The 24,320-nt window shown below is 40.9% G+C and overlaps 1 protein-coding gene across 3 annotated transcripts in view; it reads right to left on the bottom strand.

Moving 5' to 3' along the window:
- LOC132881483 (gamma-aminobutyric acid receptor subunit rho-2-like) overlaps positions 1-24,320 on the bottom strand; it is a 164,826-nt gene that overhangs the window by 76,285 nt on the left and 64,221 nt on the right. For 2 of the 3 annotated variants that reach the window (XM_060913977.1, XM_060913979.1), the window contains 4 exons: positions 21,629-21,734; positions 18,248-18,377; positions 17,983-18,111; positions 3,738-6,387 (listed from right to left, as the gene is read on the bottom strand). In XM_060913977.1, coding sequence (XP_060769960.1) covers positions 6,130-6,387; positions 17,983-18,111; positions 18,248-18,377; positions 21,629-21,734 — 623 coding nt within the window. In that variant the 3' untranslated portion in view covers positions 3,738-6,129. Of the gene's footprint in view, positions 1-3,737; positions 6,388-17,982; positions 18,112-18,247; positions 18,378-21,628; positions 21,735-24,320 lie in introns of those variants that run through there. The other variant, XM_060913980.1, reaches the window with a different exon arrangement.

The raw sequence follows: 24,320 nt of genomic DNA, 5'->3' as shown, positions 1-24,320 counted from the left end.
GCACCACTGTAAAAGGTGTACACACCTTATTAAAATGATATTTTTAAATCATAAAAACCTTAGACCACAATAAATAATTTCAAAACTTTTCCCACCTTTAATGTGACCCATAACCTCTATAATTCAATTGAAAAACAAACAAATCTGTTCAGGGAAAAAACAAAAAATAAAGCCTACAATAAGCTGGTTGCATAAGTGTGCACACCCTTAAACTAATACTTTGTTGAAGCACCTTTTGATTTAATTACAGCATTCAGTCTTTTTGGGTTCACACCTGCCATCAATTAAAATGACTCTGATTAACCCCCACATAAAGTTCAGAGATTTACTCCGTTGCATCCTCCAGCAAAATCCATGGCTCACAGAGTAAACTGTGGGTGGTAAAAGAGAGCAACTGGACTTGTTTGAAGATTCTTGAAGACGTTTCACCTCTTATCCGAAAGGCTTCTTCAGTTCTGTCTGACTAATAGGGAGTATCAGGTATTTATCCTCTTGTGGATGAAAAGCAATCCTAAGGTGTCGTTGAGTCATCCTGTTGGTGTGGGTCACTGGGGGCTCGGTGTGAACAGCCTAGAGAGTCGTTGGGATGATCAATGGATTGTTGGTTCTCTCTGTCCTCCTGTGAGTCACTGAAAACAGCTGGGTTTTGGTGTGCATTCAGTTGTCTGGGAAGTGTGCTAAGGACTGCATTGTAGGTGGCTGATAAATGATGTCTTAGACCACTACCTCTGTTCAGTGATGGCCATTCCAGGTTGACAAAAATGGCTTCTTTAACTCCTCGCTCATACCAACTATCCTCTCTGGCTAAAATGCGTACGTTGCAATCCTGAAATGAGTGTCCTTTGTTGTCAAGATGAAGACAGACAGCAGAGTCCTGGCCTGAGGAACTGGCTCTCCTGTGTTGAGCCCTGCGCCTGTGAAGCAGTTATTTTGTTCCCCCAATATATGAGGCCATGCATTCCTCACTGCGCTGAATTGCATACGCTACATTGTCCTGTTTGTGTCTGGCTATTCTGTCCTAAGGGTGGACCAGTTTCTGCTTCAGGGTGTTACTGGGTCTGAAATGTACTAGAATGTTGTGTTTGTAGAAGATCCTCCTGAGTTTCTCAGATAGACCAGAAATGTAGGGAATGACAATGTTCTTGCATTTGTTCCTGTTATCCTCCTTGTCCATTATGTTCCTTTTTCTGCTCTTGAAGAAAGCCCAGTTGGTATACCCGCAGTTCTGAAGTGCTTTCTTGATGTGATTCTGCTCCTTCCCTTTTCCCTCTACCATTGTAGGAATGTTCTGAGCCCTGTGTTGCAAGGTCCTAATGACCCCCAATTTGTGTTCCAGTGGGTGGTGCGAGTCAAAAAGTAGGTACTGGTTTGTGTGTGGGGGTTTCCGGTAGACCTCGATGCTAAGGCTTCTCTCTTGTCTGTGTACATCACAATCCAAGAAGGCTAGATTATTCCCACTGAAGTCCTCCCGAGTGAAATTGATATCCACTGCATTGATATGCTTAGAGAAGGCTTCCACCTCATGGGTTTTGATTTTAACCCAGGTGTCATCCACATGTCTGAACCAGTGGCTGGGAGCAACTCCTGAAAAAGTGGTCAAAGCTTTATGTTCCACTTCCTCCATGTATAGATTGGCCACAATAGGGGACACCGGTGAGTCCATGGCACATCCATGCTTCTGTCTATAGAAACTTTAATTAAACTGGAAATAGGTGGTGGTCAGGCAGAGGTCAAGCAGGGTGCAAATCTGGTCCGTGGTGAGGTTCGTTCTATCCAGTAAGGTGCTGTCTTGAAGTCGTTTTCTAACAAATTCGACTGCTTCTGTGGTGGGAATGCAGGTGAAAAGAGAAGTGACATCGTAGGAAACTATGGTTTCATCTGAGTCTAGTTTGAGGTCTGCAACTTTAGTAGCAAAATCTTGGGAGTTTTTGACGTGATGTGGCGTGTTTCCAACAAGAGGAGCCAGGATGGTGGCTAGGTGTTTGGCAATGTTATAGGTGACAGAGTTTTCAGTGATTCACAGGAGGACAGAGAGAACCAACAATCCATTGATCATCCCAAGGACTCTCTAGGCCGTTCACATCCAGCTCCCAGTGACCCACACCAACAGGATGACTCAACGACACCTTAAGATTGCTTTTCATCCATGAGAGGATAAATATCTGATGCTCCCTATTAGTCAGACAGACAGAACTGAAGAAGCCTTTTGGATGAGAGGTGAAACGTCTTCAAGAATCTTCAAGCAAGTCCAGTTGCTCTCTCTTACCACCCACAGTTTACTATGACCTGGATGACTGAGAATCTTCACAGACATGGCTCACAGAGAGCTTACAAAGCATCAGAAGGATCTCATTGTTGAAAGGTATCAGTCAGGAGAAGGGTACAAAAAAATTTCCATGGCATTAGATATACTATGGAGCACAGTGAAGACAGTCATCAAGAAGTGGAGAAAACATGGGACAACAGTGACATTTTTGAGAACTGGACGTCCCTCCAAAATTGATGAAAAGACAAGACGAAAACTGGTCAGGGAGGCTGCCAAGAGGCCTACAGCAACACTGAAGGAGCTGCAGGAATTTCTGGCAAGTACTGGTTGTGTACTACATGTGACAACAATCTCCTGTATTCTCCATATGTCTGGACTATGAGGTAGGGTCGCAAGAAAACATCCAGGCCCGGCTAAATTTTGCAATATATATCTATCAACTCTCCCAAAAGCATGTGTGAAAATGTGTTATGGTCTGAAGGTTGAACTTTTTGGCCACAATTCCAAAAGGTATGTTTGGTGCAAAAACACCACTGTGCATCACCAAAAAACCCACCATACCCACGGTGAAGCATGGTGGTGGTAGCATCATGTTTTGGGGTTGTTTTCCTTCAACTGGAACAGGGGCTTTAGTCAAAGTGGAGGAAATTATGAACAGTTCTAAATCCCAGTCAATTTTGGCCCAAAACCTTCAAGTGTCTGCTAGAAAGCTGCTGATGAGAAATTTCATCTTTCAACACGACAATGACCCCAAGCATACAACAAAAGAATGGCTTCACCAGATAAAAAATTAAAGTTTTGGGACGGCCCAGCCAGAGCCCAGACCTAAATCCAATTGAAAATCTGTGGGGTGACCTGAAGAGAGCTGTGCACAAGAGATGCCCTCACAATCTGACCGATTTGAAGTGCTTTTGCAAGGAAGAGTGGGTAAATATTGGCAAGTCTAGATGTGGCAGGCTGATAGACTCCGACCCAAAAAGACTGAATGCTGTAATTAAATTAAAAGGTGCTTCAACAAAGTATTAGTTTAAGGGTGTGCACATTTATGTAACCAGCTTATTGTACATTTTTTGTCCCCCCCCCCCCCCCCCCCCAACAGATTTGTTTGTTTTTCAATTGAATTGTACAGGTTATAGGTCACATTAAAGGTGGGAAAAGTTTTGAATTTATTTATCATGGTCTCATTTTTTTTTACATCAGAAAAACCGATCATTTTAACAGGAGATATACACACAAAGTATATAATGAGGGAGAAAGGGACACCTTTTTGCTTCAGTGCACACTATTCAGAAGACTAATTCCACAGGGAAATCTGACAGATTCCAAGAAGGCACTGAAGCAGACAAAGTTGTCAAGCTTCCTCCTGGAATCACTCCAGGATTAAATGCTTGGGGTGCTGTTCTGAAAATCTTCCAATGTCATAATCAGAAAAACAAACAAACAAACAAACAAACAAAAAAGACTGGCACTATTAACTTTCTCAACTTTAATCAGCCTCTTGTTAAAAACCATATAATAGCTTTTACAGCGCATACAACTCAGATTAACACCGAACCATTTCCGAGCATAAAACTTGCTCACAGTTAAAAGCACTACGTGTGAACTGACAGGCTGAAAAGATTTATACAGTCTGTCGGAACTCATTCGAGCTAAAACTTCACTAAGGGGTACTTCAGCCACCGTGTGTATGTGGTGTTCATTATCTAAGAGCTTGACTAAATCTAATACACTTTAATGAACTTCATGGTAACTTTAGTGAACATTAGATGAGGCGCAGTTGAACGTGATAATATTTTTACCTCAACAAAAGCACATGCACAGAAGCCTTATGAGGCTTAAAAGTCCTTTATCGTATTTACAGGTCAGAACACAATAGAATATATTAACTTTTCTAAACTGGACTGATACGTATTATATTATTTAAAAAAAAAAATCCCTATCTACAGGAATGAAATGTTGCTGACTTCCAGTATTCCTATTTTCAAGGTTTGATCCTCCTTGAAGGTCTGCTGATTATGTGTGTGCCCTGTAACAGAGGGTCCGGCTCTCTCTGCTTGGCAACCAATGACAGAAAGCTTTGGCTGGAGAACACAATTCCCAGCTCGTCTCATATCTATTATTATATTCATTAGGATGAAGTGTTAGAAAAGTGCCCCGCTTCAGTCCAGGTTATTATTTCACAGTCATATCATCCTCGTCACACTTTATGCAATAAAAGAATTTAAAATCACCCCTACATGATATGACATTGTTTATTCCAATTATATTATATATTAACAGTCCTGCAAATCTTTCCACATTTGATATAGGAGCTCTGCGATTTAAAATTGGAGTCATCAATCAATTGAAAATTGCACCATAAAAGCAGTAAAACAGAAGATGAAATCAATAGCTAGATGAATCTGGAATAAATTTCCGCACACATTTTGAACTCTCTTAACAGACATGTCCTAGAAGCCATGCCCCCTCATCCAGTCTCACATGCTCTCAACAGGATTTGTGTGGCGGTCTTGCTTTCTATCAAGAGAATGTTTGAGGTCATGAACGTAAAATAGTCTATTTTGTTTGACCTAGCTAACAGTAGACAAGTACTTTACTGTTGTTATAAGGGATGCCCCCCCCCAAAAAAAAAAATATTATTCAGGCACAACTGACCATTTTTTTTTTTAACCCCCAAAAAGATGCCACAGGACTGCATCAAAGTAGTGTAGTACTATTTACTCTGCATTACTACGTAATCACCAAAAATATCCACTAGCCAGCTAAGTTTTATTGATCGCCACTGCCAACAAGCAGTTCCCGACTTCACAGCTAAAAACATTACACACTATTGTACTCTCCTTAAATCTGAAAGGGTAGAAATCATATCTTGAGTCATTCATTCACCATGAATTTGTTTGCTGGTAAATAGTAAGCAGGTGAAAAAAAAAAAATCAATCCCAATGCCAACCTATGTTATATTTACTAAACAATTTTAGTTTGGATAAATTCCTGTCAGGTAACAGAATCAGATATCTGCTTTTAAATAAATAGTCCCCAACTTTCATACAGTCCCCCCCCCAAAAAAAACCTGAGTACTTATGCATCACCATTAACATAATGCAGTGAAGAAAATCACAATTCCTTTTTTTAAGATTTCAAAGACAAGACAAGTGGTGCTATAAAAATGTAAATCAAAACCCTGAACTAAAGAAACTAGCCCGATTCAATGAATGGCAGTATTGGGCCTTGTTGATCCATCATAGTCTGTGTAAATATATGTTGTAGGCCAAACCAAACTAAAAATTCCAACCAGATTTAGAAACATTTCATGAACACAGATTTGCTACTGTAACTCATTGCTGCACATGCAACTTTAAAACTCAATCAAGGTTCACATTAGTGAGTCTCCTGAAACATAAATGTACATAAACTAGGGGATAAGAAGGATTTTAGTGAATACCGCATTTCTTGTGTCGATGCTCCTAAGAATTGTTTTATATCCAGGTTCATAAATAAAACTAAATCGATTAAAATGGCTTGCACTGGATAGTTGACTAACATATCAGCGTATGTTTTTTTAAAAAAAAAAAGCGATCCCATTGTATTCCTGGCAAACCATAATTTCCTGGACAGGTAGTTCAACTGCCAGTCCTTTAAAATTAGGAAAAAGTGTGTATTTCCAACACGAGTCAGTCATTCTCTTTTCTAAATATCGTACAGATTAGATTCTTTTCTAAATAAGTACAGTATGTGCTGCCTTTCTCCTTTGGTATGCACTATTAAGCACAATCAAGCATCACTGTGGAGATCGTGGCAGCTGGAAGGTGATGGAGGTTGGCGGCAGTTTAGTTTTGATGAGAGTTTATTTTTGAACTCTGTTGTCAGAGCTCGTAGTCAAATTTGTAGTCCTGGGCCAAATAGATCCTGCGGAAGACGAGGGCGGCGAGAGCCAGCGTGAGCAGCACAATGAGCACGGCTGAGCCTGTGTGGCCGTCCTGCTGGTCTGCTGGGAATGCTGGGTAAGTGGGCCGGCGTTGTGGCTGGTTCTGGTTCCGGTTCTGAGCGCGGCGCTGTCGAGGGCTCAGGGGCCGAGAGCTGGGCGCTGCAGGAGTGGAGGCGGATTCAGACACCGACTCAGCCTGGAGGGAAAGATGATGGTGTGAGAGACCAGCATATACACACTGAGGTAGGAACAAACAAGAGTACCCTGAGAGCACAATATCCCCCGCGGACACTATGCCATAACTCTGGTAAAATGCGACTGAACGGAACGAAACTGCAATATACGTATTACCGACATATAACAAAGAATCCTGCCAAGTTTCATGAAATTCCTCCAAAAATTGAGAGGGGAGTTGATTTGAGAAGGCGAGTACCCTTCCTGGGACTGATGGACATCATCACGACATAATCCCCATTCGGGCCTTTCAGCCAGTGGGGGATAAAAATTGTGAGGGAAGTTGATTTCAAAAAGCAAAACACACCTTGATGAAATTGCCAAAGTACAAGTTTGTTAATAATCAAGAGCATAACTCTGGTAAAATCTGCCCAAATTAAACGCAATTTCAATATGCGTACAACTGTCATATAACAAAGCCTTTTGCCAAGTTTGGTGAAATTCCTCCACAAATTGAGAGAGGAGTTGACTTCAGAAGAACGTACACCCTCATGAAATTGTCAAAAAGTTATTTAATCAAGGGTCAAAATTCTGGTAAAATTTTCACAAACGAAATTAAATCGCAATATTCGTATTACCGTCATATAACAAGGCTTTCTGCCAAGCTTCGAGAAATTCGTCCAAAATTTGTGAGAGGAGTTGATGTCAGAAGGCAAGCACACCTTCATGGAACTGTGAAAGTACAAGGTTGTTAATCAAGGGCCATTACTCTGGTAAAATGCGACCGAACTTAACGAAATTACAATATACGTACTACCGACATAACAATGCCTGTTGTCAAGTTTTGTGAAATTCTTCCAGAAATTGAGAGAGGAGTTGATTTCAGAAGGTGAATACCCTTTGGAAGGACGGATATCGCCACGACAATCCCCTTCAGGCCTTTTGGCCAGCAGGGGATTTTTTTTTTAAAAAAAGGACATTGTAAAGTTTTAGTAAGCTGTTGAGCCAACAAAACTTCTTCAAATGTTCCTTGGCATTGATCTGCAAGTCTCAGGAACTGTACTGGAGAGGTGAACACCATTAGCACTTGGTCCAAAAACTCTAAGTGTTAAACCGGGTTGAGATCTGGTGATTGCAATACCCGTCTATGGCACTTCACCAAAGTTGTCACATTTAAAGGTATTCCATAAAATACCAGAAATTGTAGGAACAGACCAATATAATGCGACAATATTCTAGTGCCTCATGCCACTAATCCCACTTTCATTAGAAGGTAATGTAATGTATAATACACTATAAAAAGGTTCATTTTCGGAATCAGACTAGGAAGATTTGAGAAAAGGTCAACTGCCAATTTGCAATATAATTTGAAAAAAGATGGCAACTTTTTCATTCTCCCATTAAGAAGGTGCACAGAATCCTGAAAGTACCATATTATTTGAGGAAAATGGTTGATCCACATCAAGCTGAAGACATCACGTACGGGATTGTCGATGTTGTCGTGAATGGATCACATGTTAACATGGTAGAGAGAGAATCATTTTTCATCGAGTCACAGGCAAACAGATACCATACAATAAGTAGGAAATCTGCATCTGCCGAGTTTATACAACCCCGATTCCAAAAAAGTTGGGACAAAGTACAAATTGTAAATAAAAACGGAATGCAATAATTTACAAATCTCAAAAACTGATATTGTATTCACAATAGAACATAGACAACATATCAAATGTCGAAAGTGAGACATTTTGAAATTTCATGCCAAATATTGGCTCATTTGAAATTTCATGACAGCAACACATCTCAAAAAAGTTGGGACGGGGCAATAAGAGGCTGGAAAAGTTAAAGGTACAAAAAAGGAACAGCTGGAGGACCAAATTGCAACTCATTAGGTCAATTGGCAATAGGTCATTAACATAACTGGGTATAAAAAGAGCATCTTGGAGTGGCAGCGGCTCTCAGGAGTAAATATGGGAAGAGGATCACCAATCCCCCTAATTCTGCGCCGACAAATAGTGGAGCAATATCAGAAAGGAGTTTGACAGTGTAAAATTGCAAAGAGTTTGAACAGATCATCTACAGTGCATATCATCATCAAAAGATTCAGAGAATCTGGAAGAATCTCTGTGCGTAAGGGTCAAGGCCGGAAAACCATACTGGGTGCCCGTGATCTTCGGGCCCTTAGACGGCACTGCATCACATACAGGCATGCTTCTGTATTGGAAATCACAAAATGGGCTCAGGAATATTTCCAGAGAACATTATCTGTGAACACAATTCACCGTGCCATCCGCCGTTGCCAGCTAAAACTCTATAGTTCAAAGAAGAAGCCGTATCTAAACATGATCCAGAAGCGCAGACGTCTTCTCTGGGCCAAGGCTCATTTAAAATGGACTGTGGCAAAGTGGAAAACTGTTCTGTGGTCAGACGAATCAAAATTTGAAGTTCTTTATGGAAATCAGGGACGCCGTGTCATTCGGACTAAACAGGAGAAGGACGACCCAAGTTGTTATCAGCGCTCAGTTCAGAAGCCTGCATCTCTGATGGTATGGGGTTGCATTAGTGCGTGTGGCATGGGCAGCTTACACATCTGGAAAGACACCATCAATGCTGAAAGGGATATCCAGGTTCTAGAGCAACATATGCTCCCATCCAGACAACGTCTCTTTCAGGGAAGACCTTGCATTTTCCAACATGACAATGCCAAACCACATACTGCATCAATTACAGCATCATGGCTGCGTAGAAGAAGGGTCCGGGTACTGAACTGGCCAGCCTGCAGTCCAGATCTTTCACCCATAGAAAACATTTGGCACATCATAAAACGGAAGATACGACAAAAAAGACCCAAGACAGTTGAGCAACTAGAATCCTACATTAGACAAGAATGGGTTAACATTCCTATCCCTAAACTTGAGCAACTTGTCTCCTCAGTCCCCAGACGTTTACAGACTGTTGTAAAAAGAAAATGGGATGTCTCACAGTGGTAAACATGGCCTTGTCCCAACTTTGAGATGTGCTGTCGTCATGAAATTAAAAATCACCTAATTTTTCTCTTTGAATGATACATTTTCTCAGTTTAAACATTTGATATGTCATCTATGTTCTATTCTGAATAAAATATGGAATTTTGAAACTTCCACATCATTGCATTCCATTTTTATTTACAATTTGTACTTTGTCCCAACTTTTTTGGAATCGGGGATGTATATAAAAAAAAAATTACGCTATTTGGTTTCCCTTTGAGCATACTGTTAAAAACATTACTTCGTCTTGCTGACCTCATGTAGACAGAGTATGGTGTATTAAACACCCCATTAACTCATAGGCCACCAGGTTTAATTTATCTGTGAAGTGCAAAGCTTAGTGATGAATGGATTTCATATGTGAAATACTAACAGGAGCTTGGGCAGCTGTGAAAACGAAAAATGGAAAAATGAGGCCCGGACCATAATCACAAACCTCTATAAATAAACACACTCATTCATAGAGTCTGGTTTATACTCGGGTAGAAACGCTTCAGTTGAAGAATGTCTGGAATGCAGCACACCTGACTGTGATCAATATAAAAGATGCAAGTTGGTGTTTCTTTGCCCCCTTAAGAGTGGTATAAATTATTTTTAAGCTTGAGACAGGATGAGGGCGCAGGCCGCACTTCAGCCAAGAGCACGACGACAAATCCACCAATTTAACAAGTGGTGTGCATTTAACGATAGATATATCACAAAGCAGATGTAGACTTCGATCTGTTAACTGTTATCAAGAAGTGCAAATAATATGGGTATCCGGAAGAGGTCCACAACTGCACTTGTCTCAGATTTGGCTGACAGGTGGAATCCAATGTGGTCTTCTTACGTTGCAGTCTTCCTGCTTCAAGATTTGATGTGTTGGACCCCCTTGAAAATGAGATGCCACATCTCAAGGGGTTATCCTCAAAATAAATAAATAAATAAATAAATAAATAAATAAACTTCCTGAGATGCTTTTCTGTTCAACACGGTTGTAAAGAGTGATTATTCCAAGTTACCGAAGCCATTCCGTCAGCTCAAACCAGTCGGATCACAAGTCTCCTCTGACCTCTTTCATCAACAAGACATTTCTACACACAGAACTTGCAGTCATGGGATGTTTTGTTTTTTTCGCACCATTCGGTGTAAACTCTGAAGACGGCGGTCATGTGAGAATCCCGAAAGGATTAGCAGTTTCTGAAATGAAACCGCTCGTCTGGCACCAACAACCATGCCACAAAGTCACAGTCACCAAGATCAAATGTTTCACTGGTCTACAGCCAAAATGCTTCTGAAATAAACATAGTCAAACTTTACTAATTCTGGGTCGCTGACAACGAAAATGAAACTTAAAATTGTTCATTGGCTCTAGTTTTCAAGATTGGCTCAATGAATAAATCTATGATTGGGTTTGGATAGTCCTTACTTTTTTGGCAAAACAATGAATCTGAATCTGGTATTGCATCATACATGATATCGTGTTATTCCTAGAAGTCACTGATTATGCAATCATAAGTCAACTTACAAATCACTCTGCTGAACAAATTGCTCTATATCAGCTCAAAAAAAACAAACAAACAAACAAACAAAAAAAAGTGCTATGCACTCGAGATTAAGTCTTTGATTTATCTGTTTAGACAAAGTGAGCAGTAATACCTCATAATTATATATGAACAATGCAGATAACTTCTGCCATGTTTGTAGCGAAGTGACTTTTGCATCACAAAAGTACAGTAAAACTTCTGTAAATCAAGAAAGCCTACCACCTTTATACAAGGTGTTTCAAAAAAATGTGATATTATTTGAGATGTAAATATCCCAGAAACTACGTTTCTAAGCAAATGAAACTGAACAGGCTTAATGTTGAGCAATATAAGAGTTATTCCTCAAAATTTCAATGAGAAATTCAAAAAGGTATGTGGATTCCATGGACGATTTCATAAACTTTCAATATTCGCGAACCCGCTCGACCGTCTCTTCCGATGCTGGTGGTCGTCCAGATCCTTTTGCCCTGCACAGACAGCCTTCCTCTTTGAACTTTTTGTGCTGTGTCCAAATCTGCATTGCAGTTGGTGCATTTTTAGAGAATTCTCTCATAAATGCATGATGCACAGTCTTGCACGACTGTGTTCGAGTGTACTCAAACACACAAAACGCCTTTTCTTTTCCAGTGAATGGCATTTCTATGCCAAAAAAGATCATTAAAACATAAAATTTTGACCTGTTTCGACACATGCTGTTAAAATTTGAGGTCCATTGGACGAGAATTGGCAAAGTTATTAGATCGTGAAATGATATCAAATTTTTTGAAATGCCCTGTATTTTGGTTGGTATTGGAGATCAGGACAAGAGTTGGACCCCACACACATGCAAAAATTCTTTGCCAGTGATAGAACAGGAAAAGGAAATCCATGCCTTCTACAGGCCCAATGACTTGGAGAGAACCAACTGACCATATCAACAATTTGCCCCAGTTGGGAAAGGTTTGTCACAGAAGAAAAAGTGGACTATAGAGTATCCAAACATTCCATCAACTATGCGCCCAGTAAAGCATGCCTGTTCTTAATCATTCTCACTTGAGTCAGATGAAGAAGTAGTGTGAAACTTCTGGTCCTGAACCATCAATGTCACATGATCCAAATATTCTCCCATCCTCCTCCTCTGAACCACACCTGACAACACAATGTGTACTGAATGACCTTGTCAGGGATTTGGAACTACCCAAGAGTAAGGCAGAGCTTCTGGGCTTCAGATTACAACAATGGAATCTCCTGGTATGCGATGTTAGCGTTTTCATGTTCTGCAACTGTCAAAAGGATCTTGTCCCATGGAAGGTGATCCATGGAAGCTTGACAAGAGATGCTCCGTTTCATGAATACAAGAGACAAGCTGCCAAAAAGCACTGGAGTACACACTGAATAAGGACTAAACCTATTCAGTACTTCTACATAATTGTTTTTTGCCATTTGGTTCAGAATACATTTTTACATAAACTTTTTGCTGATTTTCTAGCGTTACATCAAGAGAACAGGTGAAATATCATGTAAACCAAACCATAAATACATGAGACCTAGGTTTACAATTTATACTGAAAACGTTACTATCTAGATTAGATTCGATTCACTTTATTCATCCCGCATCGGGGAAATTCACGTGTTACAGTAGCAAGAAAAAGTCAAACAGATAACAAATAAAACAAATAAAAATTAGACAAACGAAGGATTAAATACAGAGGGCTATTTGCATTATCTACCATGAAAAAGTATAGGAAAAAAATGTACATAAGTATAAAATGTGAAATCTTAAATATCTTGGAACCCGTAGCTAATGAGCTGTTTTAATCGTCATATTTGAATTCAACATGCCAAATTTCATAAACAGCCAATTTTATCTCTGAAGCCCACAACTTCTGAAAAATTGTTGACCAGTGTTTCCTGGACCTGATGTTTGATGTGAAAATTACCGGATGCTCTTGACCTGCATCTGGTCAACAGCAACAACCAACTTGCTTTACATTATGCCATTTATTACACGACTACTTATTAAATAACTTAAAAATGATTTTATTGCTTCCACTAATGATGTGGTCCAGAGCAACGGTCTGTTATACAGAAATAACAGATTGTAACATGTCATAATTGACCAATCAGAATTGAGTATTCAACAAAGCCATGTAATTAAGTATATCATTATTACTACACATGTTGATCTAGTCTTTTATTTGCCCATTTATAAAGCCAATTTATTCCCCTGAATTTCACACTGCAGAAATGTCTCATGTACGGAAGCCGAAAGAGGCCCTTCATATAATCTTTTTTTTATTCACCTTGTTATCCCGAGATAACGACATAATTAATTCAGGATCTCGAGAAAACAAAACCGTTATTCCGTGATCTCGAGAAAACAAAACAATTATTCCGTGATCTCGAGAAAACAAAATTATTTCATGATCTCAGCTGGATCACTGTATCTCCGTCGGTAGAGATGAAGCCGGGCCAGTCTTCTGCGGAGGTGCCGTGGACTAATTTTGAAATTATCCCTTATTAAAAGACTTAATGCAATCTCTCCCTGTGTCAACCCCTGATCAAAATATTGCCTTATTAGGTGATCGATTATTCCAGACATTCTAATGACCAAAGTTGCGTCTATACAGAATGAGAAATAGCCCCAAAGTCAGCATATCACAAGTCTCTTGGCGCACCTGAATGAACCATTTCTCAGCTGTTTACTCGAGATCATGAAATAATTGTTTTGTTTTCTCGAGATCACGGAATAACGGTTTTGTTTTCTCGAGATCTCGAATTAGTCGTGTTGTTTTCTCGAGATCCTGAATTAATTATGTAGTTATCTCGGGATAACAAGGTGAATAAAAAAAAAAAGGATTATATGAAGGGCCTCTCGCGGCTTCCGTACTCATGGGTAACATTTCACAATGCCAATTCGGTGCAAGAGTTTTAACATACTCTGGCTTTTCTGAAGTCAACACCGGGTCAAAAATATGCATACGGCAAGTTTCACCTCGACCAGACACGTTTGGAAGCCATCGACAAGCTTCTGGCAGAATTCTGGTTGGATATTTGACCACTCTCTTCTTGGTGGAGTTCAACTAAAAGCGTGTTTCCTGGTGGAGACCCAATTTTTAAGCACAGTCCACATATTTTCAAAAGGGCTGAGGTAAGGACTTTAAGCTTAAATTTTGCCTGCTCTATCCATTCCGCAACCAGCTTTGATGTGCGTTTTGGGTCACTGTCCTGTTAGAACACCCAATTGTGTCCAAGATTCTCCAGTCCAAGCTGATGGCTTGAGGTTATGCCAAAGAAATCTGTGGTACTTCTCCTTAAATATTCCGTCCACTTTGGGCAATGCAACAGTTCCACTGGCAGCAAAAAAGCCCCAGAGTATGATGCTACCATCATCAAGTTTAACAGTTGGTACAGTGTTCCTCTGTACCTCTGGTCATTGCGGCCAAACAACTCAATCTTCGTCTCATCCTCCAGAAGGCTTTTGCTTTGTCCATGTGGTCAACTGCAAACTTTAGTCAAGCTTGAAGGTGTTGATTTTGAAGCAAGGGCTTTTTTTCCTTAGACAGCAGCCTCTTAGTTCAAGGTTATGTAAAACTCACTTGACTACAGACAGTGACACTGGTGTTCCAGCAGCTTCCAGTTCATGGCAGGCCTGTGCCTTGGCAGTTCTTGGGTTGCTCCTGACCATCCGAACCAACTTCCTTTCAGCCGAGGGAGACAGTCTGGGTCTTCTTCCAGCAAAGTGGCTTGACCTCCCAATAACTTGTACTTGTATACCAAGTGTTTGTACTGATAATCTTGGAATCTGCAGTTGTTAAGAAATGGCTCCAAGAGACATTCCTGAATGTGTAAATCTATGATCCTCTTTCTCAGATCTGCACTGAGCTCCTTGGACTTTTCCCCATTGTACTCTTTTGGTCAATCCAGTGAGTGCTGTCAAAAATACTTATGTTGGCACAGAGAAGTTACCAGCAATCCTGATCACTAACAGGAAGTTAAGAGGTCTTGGCAAGTTAAGACATTTTGGAATAAATAAGTGGGTGTATGCATAATTTTAACCCTGTGTTGGTTTCAGAAAACCCTACATAAATTAAAACTTGTGCACCAAATTCTTGAAGTTTTTTTTTCCTATTACAGATGCATATTGTACAAATCATTCTGCCCCAGAAAATCATTGAAAGCCCAATATTGCCATGACATTCATGTCCATGACGATGTTGCCCAAGTATGTAAGCTTAGGACAACTGTGTATAATAAGAAATTAACTAGATTATGGCATCGAATTTATAATACATCTCACAAACCCTTGAAGAGATGATTTAGCTCCCTACTGAGAAGCTCCTGACAAAATGAACATAGCTGTATTATGCATTTGAAAATGCAGCTTATTGGACCACTGAGCTTCCAAAGCAATCAGCATCCATTGCCGTCATGCTTTTTAAAGCATGCTGTGTGTTTCATGGGCTTAAATGTGGCCTCCTGCTTGGATGCCTTTAACTGATTCAGACATTCCGCCATGTGTAGTGACAGAGTGTTATGGGTGGATGGATTCAACCGGGATCTGATCTGACTTCCTGATGAAAAGATGAGAGGACAGGGAACAGGAAAGTCAGAAATGTTCTCGCCACCTGCTGTGACAGAAAGGAAAGAGGGAAGAGAAAAGAAGTCCTGCATATGGCTGCTGTAATCATTAACCCCATTGAGCAACTAGAGTCAGTGCTTGTGGGGTGTTTCACACTGGATGGATGAGCCTCTTGGTGCGATTGTGTAGGAAGCAGGGATTGGCTTCTACGAGATGAGGGTGTGAAAAGGCAGGCTTCTTGGAGAGGTGGTAATGTCACTCTGTATTAAATCAAGCAGGCTGGAAGGAATTACTATTTTATCAACCAGTTCGCAAAAAGGTAAGATTTTGTCCACTTCACTTCAGAAAATACTAGTGCATCTCAAAAAATTAGAATACCATGAAAAAGTTCCTTTTTTATCATAATTTAATTCAAAAAGGTAAACTTATTCTATATTCATTCCATGTAAAGTGAAATATTTAAAGCCTTTTTTGTTTTAATTTTGATGATTATGGCTTATAGCTCATGAAAATCAGAAATCCAGTATCTCAAATTATTAGAATATTCCCTAAGATCAATCAAAAAAAGGATTTACAATACAGAAATTTCCAACTTCTGAAAAGTATATTCATTTATACACTCAATACTTGGTTGGGGCTCCTTTACCATGAATTACTGTATCAATGCGGTGTGGCATGGAGGTGCTCAGTCTGTGGCACTGCTGAGGAGTTACTGAAGCCCAGGTTGCTTTGATATTGGCCTTCAGCGTATCTGTATTTTTGGGTCGGGTGTTTCTCATCTTCCTCTTGACAATACCCCATAGATTTTCTATGGGGTTCAGGTCAGGCAAGTTGGCTGGCCAATCAAACACAGTAATATCATGGTCAGCACACCATTTGGTAGTAGTTTTGGCACTGTGGGTAGGTGCTAATTCCTGCTGGAAAAGGAAATCGGCATCTCCAAAAAGCTCGTCAGCAGATGGAAGCATGAAGTGCTCCAAAATCTCCTGGTAGATGGCTGTGTTGACTTTGGACTTGATAAAATACAGTGGACCAACACCAGCAGATGACATGGCACTCCAAATCATCACAGACTGTGGAAACTTCATACTGGGCTTCAAACACCTTGGATTCTGTGCCTCTCCACTCTTCCTCCAGACTCTGGAACCGTGATTTCCAAATTAAATGCAAAATGTACTTTCATCTGAAAAGAGGACTTTGGACCACTGAGCAACAGTCCATTTCTTTCTCTCCTTAGCCCAGATAAGACACTTCTGATATTGTCTATTGGCTCAGGAGTAGCTTGATATTAGGAATGCGAAAGTTGTATCCCCTTTCTTGAAGATGTCTGTTCGTGATGGGTCTTGATACACTGACACCAGCCTCAGTCCACTCCTTGTGAAGCTCTCCCAAGTTCTTGAATCAACTTTTCTTGACAATCCTCTCAAGACTGCGGCCATCCCTGTTGCTTGTGCACCTTTTCCAGCCACCCTTTTCAGCAATGACCTTTTGTGGCTTACCCTCCTTGTGGAGGGCATCAGTGATCATCTTCTGGACAACAGTCAAGTCAGCAGTCTTCCCCATGATTGTGGTTGTGTGTACTGAACTAGACCGAGAGATACACTGTGTTCATACTGTTTTACTCAAACTCGAAATGAAATATTCTAATATTTTGAGATGTTTTTTTTTTAATGTTTTTGTACTGTATGCCATACTGATTAAAATTAAAATAGAAAAATGCTTGAAACATTTTAGTTTACGTGTAATGAGTCTATAATATATAACATTTTCACTTTCTTAAATAACTGATGGAAAATATTGAACTTTTTCACAATATTCTAATTTTTTGAGATGCACTAGTATAGCGTGGATCAAGTCATGTCTTAAATAACAAGAACTAGTCAAGATCAAGTTGTGTGTGCAATTAGAGAAACCTTCTGCAAAATCTAAGTAAATCAGAGTTTTGGTGTGATCGTTGTCACCTCTTTAACTTGCTATGGCAATATGACACGATGAGTACAAATCAGCCTCTCTCTCTCGTGTATGACTGGGCAGTTTGGAGGTCTGTTACATAAAGCACTAAGAGAAGCAGCTAACAGAAGGCATGCTGCATTCTCTTACTCATATCGTTGCCGAAGCAGCCCGGTCCCGCAATCGCTCTTTTAATTTAACGGGTCTGTGAAAACGCTAGGGGGTCAGAACAGAGTAAATTGGCCAAAACTGTATGGGCCCAGAGTGTGACAGGTCCTCTGCACTGAACAGGAAGTGACTAATCCGGAGATGGAAACACTGCAGAGGAGAGTATCTCACAGAGTGGAGTGGAACACAGCCAGGAGCCCGGTGCAGAATGCAAAACGTTTCTGTTGTGAGGAGTGTGTGATAAAAGCATGTGCAATGGGCCTCGGGGGTGAGTGGGAGCAAAACATGAGTGATGCGAGAGCCGGTGTTTGGCAGAATTTCGCATCCAGAAGCTCGTTTACGTGCCACGTGCGAGATCAGATTGCAGACTGTGTTTTTGCACCCACCTGTTCGGCCTGAGCTGGCTCTTCGCTGTCCATGCTCTCTGAGGTGGAGCTCGTCTCCTGCTGGCCAGCTTGGCTAACGCTCGCGGTCTCTTTACTCCCACTGGCAGTGGATGATGTGCTGGACTCGGCCTACGCAAAAACCCAAGCAAAACCCTTTGTGTGTGTGCACGCATGTAGGTCTGCATATAAAAAAAAAAAAAAAAAAAAGGCTGCTCCATTCCTGGGGTGGGGGGGAGGAGTACGGAGTACGTACAAGTGAACATACCTTAAAGCTGATCTGCTGTGCAAGTTCCTGGGCCTGAGGGTCCACAGGTTGGCGCTCACTGTTGGGCGTCAGTGCTAGCAGAGCTGTCCGCATGGAGCAACCACACATCTCGCAGCAGAAGTCCTGAGACCTGGACACAAAAAAAAAAAAAAAAACCACACCTGTCCAAATCAAGTTATTTGGAAGAAAACAAAAAGGTGGTTATTTTCGAGGGATGTAGGTCATCAAGATCATTACCATCTTCTCGTTTTATCTGCATGGCTAATTTTTTTTTTTCTTACATCTACACCAAACTATTTATACAGGATTTGGTTAAAATTTCAAAATAGATGGATCATCGGTCGAACAAAAAGCTTGAAAGAAATCCATGCAAGCCACTATATACAGCATCAGTGACAAATGATATCGCCTGGACCTCACAGTTCAGTTCAATCAATCCAAAAGCTCTAAAGCTTCAGACGCAACGAACCAAAAGGTCAAGCTTCTCCACGGACTGCTGAGAATATAAACCTGACTCGAGAAACAATTTCATGGGGTCCGACTTCAAGCTCCCAACATCTTCCATTGAATCATTATCGTTTCTATGGTTACTCAAGGGGACTTGAACTCTGCTTTGCGTTCGAGTATCACACCACCTCACGGTTATTTTCCTATAACATCATGCTCCCGAGTGTTTTACGACTTACATAACTAACTTTTCCGATATGTAAACGGCTTCCATGAACTAAAGGGTCATGAAGCAGAGCTTCACATTTTGGATTGAACTGCTACATTCGACTACATGCTTATCAGCTCATTCCGTGATTCAGAGCTTTGGCTGTTACTGACTGAAAGAAACTCAAAATTCTGGAAACCAAAATGCAAAAAGGCAACACTCTGACACATAAGGAGCTTATATACACACACACATACATACACACACGTTATGGCTCAAAGTACGCATGCACATTTCAGCTCTGTGTTCTCCCGTCACGTGAACTCATCCAATCTCTAGGTGTTAATTGGATGGCTTTTTGCTGAAGACCTTCATCTTTATGTGTTGATAGCTGATCTGCATTCGTCCACTTGCTTTGGTATCCACTAACTTTTATTTGAACTCCAGCTCCTTCTAAAAACATAGAAAACTCTGCATGCCCACACATGCTGGATTCAGAGGCTCTCCGATAATGACTTGAATCTCTCGAGGTTCAGTACAGATCCCTAACATATGTGCTGTACACTAGGCCAAGATGGGGGCTGAATATCTTTTTAAATCAAATCAAAAACACACGCTCACTGCGTGGTACGCTTGTGTGTCATGCAACAATGTTTTTAATAACCATGAATTGAATGAACCACGATTCGGATTCAGTATTCAGAGACCGCTCTGCTGGATTTACTTCCCTTACAAACCTCGATTTATGTTCTTCTATTCGGATATTATTGGTACGCTCTTGTAATAATCAATTTCCTCATCCGAGATCGTCGCCCGCCCGTCACGTGCTTACCCCAAGACACGTCAAACCACGCATTTTCCCTTATGTTGCGTAACACACTTACAAGAACATGCTATTTAGATTAGATAATAGCCCTTTTCCACTACCCTTTTTCAGCTCGCTTCAGCTCACTTCAGCCCGACACGGCTCGCGTTTCGACTACCTCAGAGCAGCACGACTCAGCTCGCTTCAGCCCTACTCAGCACCCAAAACTCGCACGGTTTTGGAGTGGGGCTGAAGCGAGCCAAACCGAGCTGAGCGGGGCTAGGGGCGTGAGGAGACACTCCCCTGTGCACTGATTGGTGAGGAGGAGTGTCCTCACACGCCCACACACGCCCCGCGAGCACGCTGGGATCTGTAAACACCGTAAACCCGGAAGAAGAATAATTACGAATTACGAGAATTTCTGAAGCCTTATGCGCCTCGCCTCATCTATACGCTCTTGCCAGTATCTGTTGGCGTTGTCGGTGACAAGCCACAGCACCAAGACCAGCAACACTAACGACTCCATGTCCTCCATGTTTATTGTTTACTATCCGGGTCGTGAGACTACCGCTTAAAAGGTCACTGATGTCACCGTTTGCGCTGCCTAACGACATCACGTGACGTCCACCCACTTTCGCTAACTCCGCCCAATGTGTCCACCCACTTCCAGCCAGCACGGTTCAGCGCGGTTGTAGTCGAAATGCAACTCCAACAGCCCCACTCAGCACGGCACGGCTCGGCCCGACTCAGCCGCGTTGGTAGTGGAAAAGCGGCATTAGATTCACTTTATTCATCCCACACCAGGGGAATTCACGTGTTACAGTAGCAAGAAAATGTCAAACAGATAAATAAAACTGAAATAAAAATTAGACAAACTAAGGACTAAATACAGAGGGCTATTTGCATTATCTACCGTGAAAAAGTATAGAAAAATTGCCTTATTGAGAGGCTCGGAAAAATTGCACATTATAGGTAGACTCTGTGTATATATACGTACACACATATATACATAAATAATATACAAGTATGCATAAAAATAGTTTAGGGCCTATATTATTGCACATAATTGCATCGATGAGAGATGGCAGAGGTAGTAGGGGTGAAGTAGTGCAAATTAAACGACAAACAGGTTATTGGTGCTACGTTATAATAAGTTGTGGGTGTTATACAGTCTGACAGCAGTAGGTATGAATGACCTGCGGTATCTCTCCTTCTTACACCATGGGTGTAGCAGTCTACTACTAAAAGAGCTGCTTAAAGCCCCCACAGCCTCATGTAGGGGGTGAGAGGGGTTATCCATGATTGAGGTCAGCTTGGCTAACATCCTCCTCTCACCCACCTCCTCAATGGAGTCCAGAGGACAGTCCAAGACTGAGCCAGCCCTTCTGACCAGTTTATTAAGTTTCTTCCTGTCCCGCTCTGAACTTCCACAGCCCCAGCAGACCACAGCGTAGAAAATCGCTGATGCTACCAGAGTCATAAAAAGTCCTAAGCAGTGTCCTGCACACACCAAAAGACCTCAGTCTTCTCAAGAGGTGGAGACGACTTTGGCCCTCTTCCACATGCACGAGCTGACAGATCTCCATGTTTGGCGAGTGCCACTCAGCGATAGGGTAGATCCTTTTCAGCTGCAACCCCAGGAACAGGTTATCCATTGGCCAACCATGAAAATGTATTCTTAAGTTTAACACTAGGGCTCAAAAGCTACCAAACAGCTCCAGTTCAAACTACTTCAGACATTATGAACTATTCCTTTAATAATGTAAAATGTTTGTACAATGCACCCATATGCTTTATGTCTGTGAAAGAAGGAAATGTGCTTTGCACTAAAAATGACAAAAGGTTTTTTGTTTTGATGCATCAAATAAATTCAGTAAAAATGTACCAAATTTCAGAGCAAGAAAGAAAAATGGTTTCTTACTTCTTAGCCAAGGCTTTCCTTTCTTCCGGAGTATAATCCAGTGATCCTATGGCTCCCTCTCCTTTAGTCGGCATGAATCCTATAATCGCTATTAAAGCTGTCCGGACTGAAACACACACAAAGTAAAAGTCATGGCACAAGGACTGAAAATCTGTCACAGTGTATTAGCTGAGGACATAACAGGACGATGGCTCCCAGAGGACAACACACAACGCTGCATGGGCTCTTACATAACAGCTTGTAATGCTGTGCGTTCTGTCTCAAACATGATTCTGAAGACAGCCTCGTGTCTGGATGAGTTGAGTTATAACACTGCTTTTCAAAGTAGATACAGTGCTGGAAATCACACTCCACCATTAGGTAAGGAATAACACACACACACACACACACACACACACACACACACACACTTGTGGTCAGAAGTTTACACGGAGTGACATGAAGGTCATCTTGGATACGAATGTCATGGCAATATTTGGGCTTTCAGTAAATTCTTTGAACTGTTCTTTTTCTGTGGCAGAACGACTGTACAGCATACATCTTTAATTAAAAAAAAAAAAAAAAAACCAATTTGGTGCACAAGCTTTAATTTTCTTTGGGTTTTCTGAAATCAACACCGGGTCAAAACTTTACATACGCTCACTTTGATTATTAATTCAGAGGTGCTGAAACTTCCAAAATGTCTCTTATCTTGCCAAGGTCGAGGTCTCTTAACTTCCTGTTAGTGATCATGATTGACTACAGCTGGTAGCTTCTCTGTGCCTTCATAAAAAGGGCATGTTTACAGCACTCACTGGATTCACGAACACACAGTAAAATGGGAAAGTCCAAGGAGCTCAGTGCAGATCTGAGAAAGAGGATCACAGATATACACAACTCCGGAATGTCTCTTGGAGCCATTTCTAAACAACTGCAAATTCCAACATCAGTTCAAACAATTGTATCCAAGTTACTGTGAGGTGTAGTCACTTTGCTTCAAGAAAACCCAAATGGTCACCCTCAGCTGAACGGAAATTGGCCTGGATGGTCAGGAACAACCTGGGAACCACCATGGCACAGCCCTGCCATGAACTGGAAGCTGAAGGATCACTGTCTGCAGTTCAAATCACCATAGACTACGAGGCTGCTATCGGGCAATTCCATGTAAATGTCAACCTCACCATGCAAAAATAAAGCAACATGTAATACATCAAAACCACTCCCAGAGATATCACCTAGGCCTGTATTTTACAGATGTGAATAAGTTGAACCAATTTGTAACCAACCTAATGTGTCACTGTCAGTCTTTCTTTCTTATAATGTAAAACCCAAGCTAAAATCAACTTTGATCATGTACAATTCTATATTATTGCCACAAGCCACAGAAATGTATGCAAAAATCCACAAAACAGCAAAACAATAGCCATCCTAAATATTATTTAAGAACTTTGATAGTTTTAGCTGATATTTAGAGAGTTTTTCAAAGGGTTATGGTGGTTAAATTGCTGATTTTCTAAACATATGCCATGTCTATTTCAGACGCGTCACATCCATAACGGAATTTCGTCACATCCATAACGCTGACTTTTCCTTCCGAAACTCTGCATGAAATACAAAATATTTTAAACAAAGATTTTTTAATATTCACCTTGGACCCCTCTATCAAATGGATATCTCCATTTCGACATTAGGTTTACAATTTCACAGAGTTTGATAAAAATGTACAGTCACCCAAGACAAGTGATACTTTTTCTGTCACATCCATAACGCATCTTTTATTGGCATTTTCTGGCATGCCCTAGATGTACTATGGGAATTGTTCTTGTTCTATCACTTCTCCAGTATGGTACAGCCTTAAAATATGCAACACCTGTTTAAATACTGGGAGACAATAAAACATGCACTGGGTCATTTGTTGCCATTTTGAGTTCAAGTGTCACGTCCATAACGCTGGAATTGCTCTATCCAAGAAATAAACCCCTGCTCCAAAATTGACACCTTCAAGCTTGAAGCTGACCACACAGAAAGAAAAAAGCCTTCTGGAGAAAAGCTGTGTGGTCAGATGAGACACAAGATTGAGTTGTTTGGCCACAATGACCACCATGTACAGAGCGACACTGTACCAGCTGGTGGTGGTGGTAGGATCATCATGCTCTGGGGCTGTTTTGCTGCCAGTGGAACGTGGATGGAATAATGAAGGAGGAGGACGACCTCAGAATTCTTCAGCATAAACCATCAGAAACTTGAACACGACTTGGGAGTTACAACAGGACAATGAACCCAAACACGCATCAGAGCTGGTTGTGGAGGATAAAGCAGGCTAACATTAAGCTTCAAACAAGTCCTGACTTCAACCCTATTAAAAATATATGGACCATGCTTATAAGTCGAGTCCATGCCAAGAAAAAACAAAAATTTAATTGAACTCTACCAATTCTACCATGAAGAGTTGTGAAATATCCAACCAGAATTCTGCCAGAAGCTTGTTCATGGTAAACAAAGATGTTTGGTCAAGGGGAATCTTGCAAAGAGACATTTTACCCAAATATTAGGTGTGCTGTATGTATAATTCTGACCGTGTGTTGATTTCAGAAAAAAAACAAAGAAAATTAAAACTGGTGTACCAAATTCTAGCATTTTTTTTTTTTATTTAAAGATGTACGCTGTACAATCATTCTGCCACAGAAAAAGAACAGTTCAAAGAAATTACTGA

Source organism: Neoarius graeffei, chromosome 2, assembly GCF_027579695.1.
Source record: "Neoarius graeffei isolate fNeoGra1 chromosome 2, fNeoGra1.pri, whole genome shotgun sequence".
NCBI classification, from domain to species: domain Eukaryota; kingdom Metazoa; phylum Chordata; class Actinopteri; order Siluriformes; family Ariidae; genus Neoarius; species Neoarius graeffei.
This window is presented reverse-complemented; position numbering and strand designations above follow the sequence as displayed.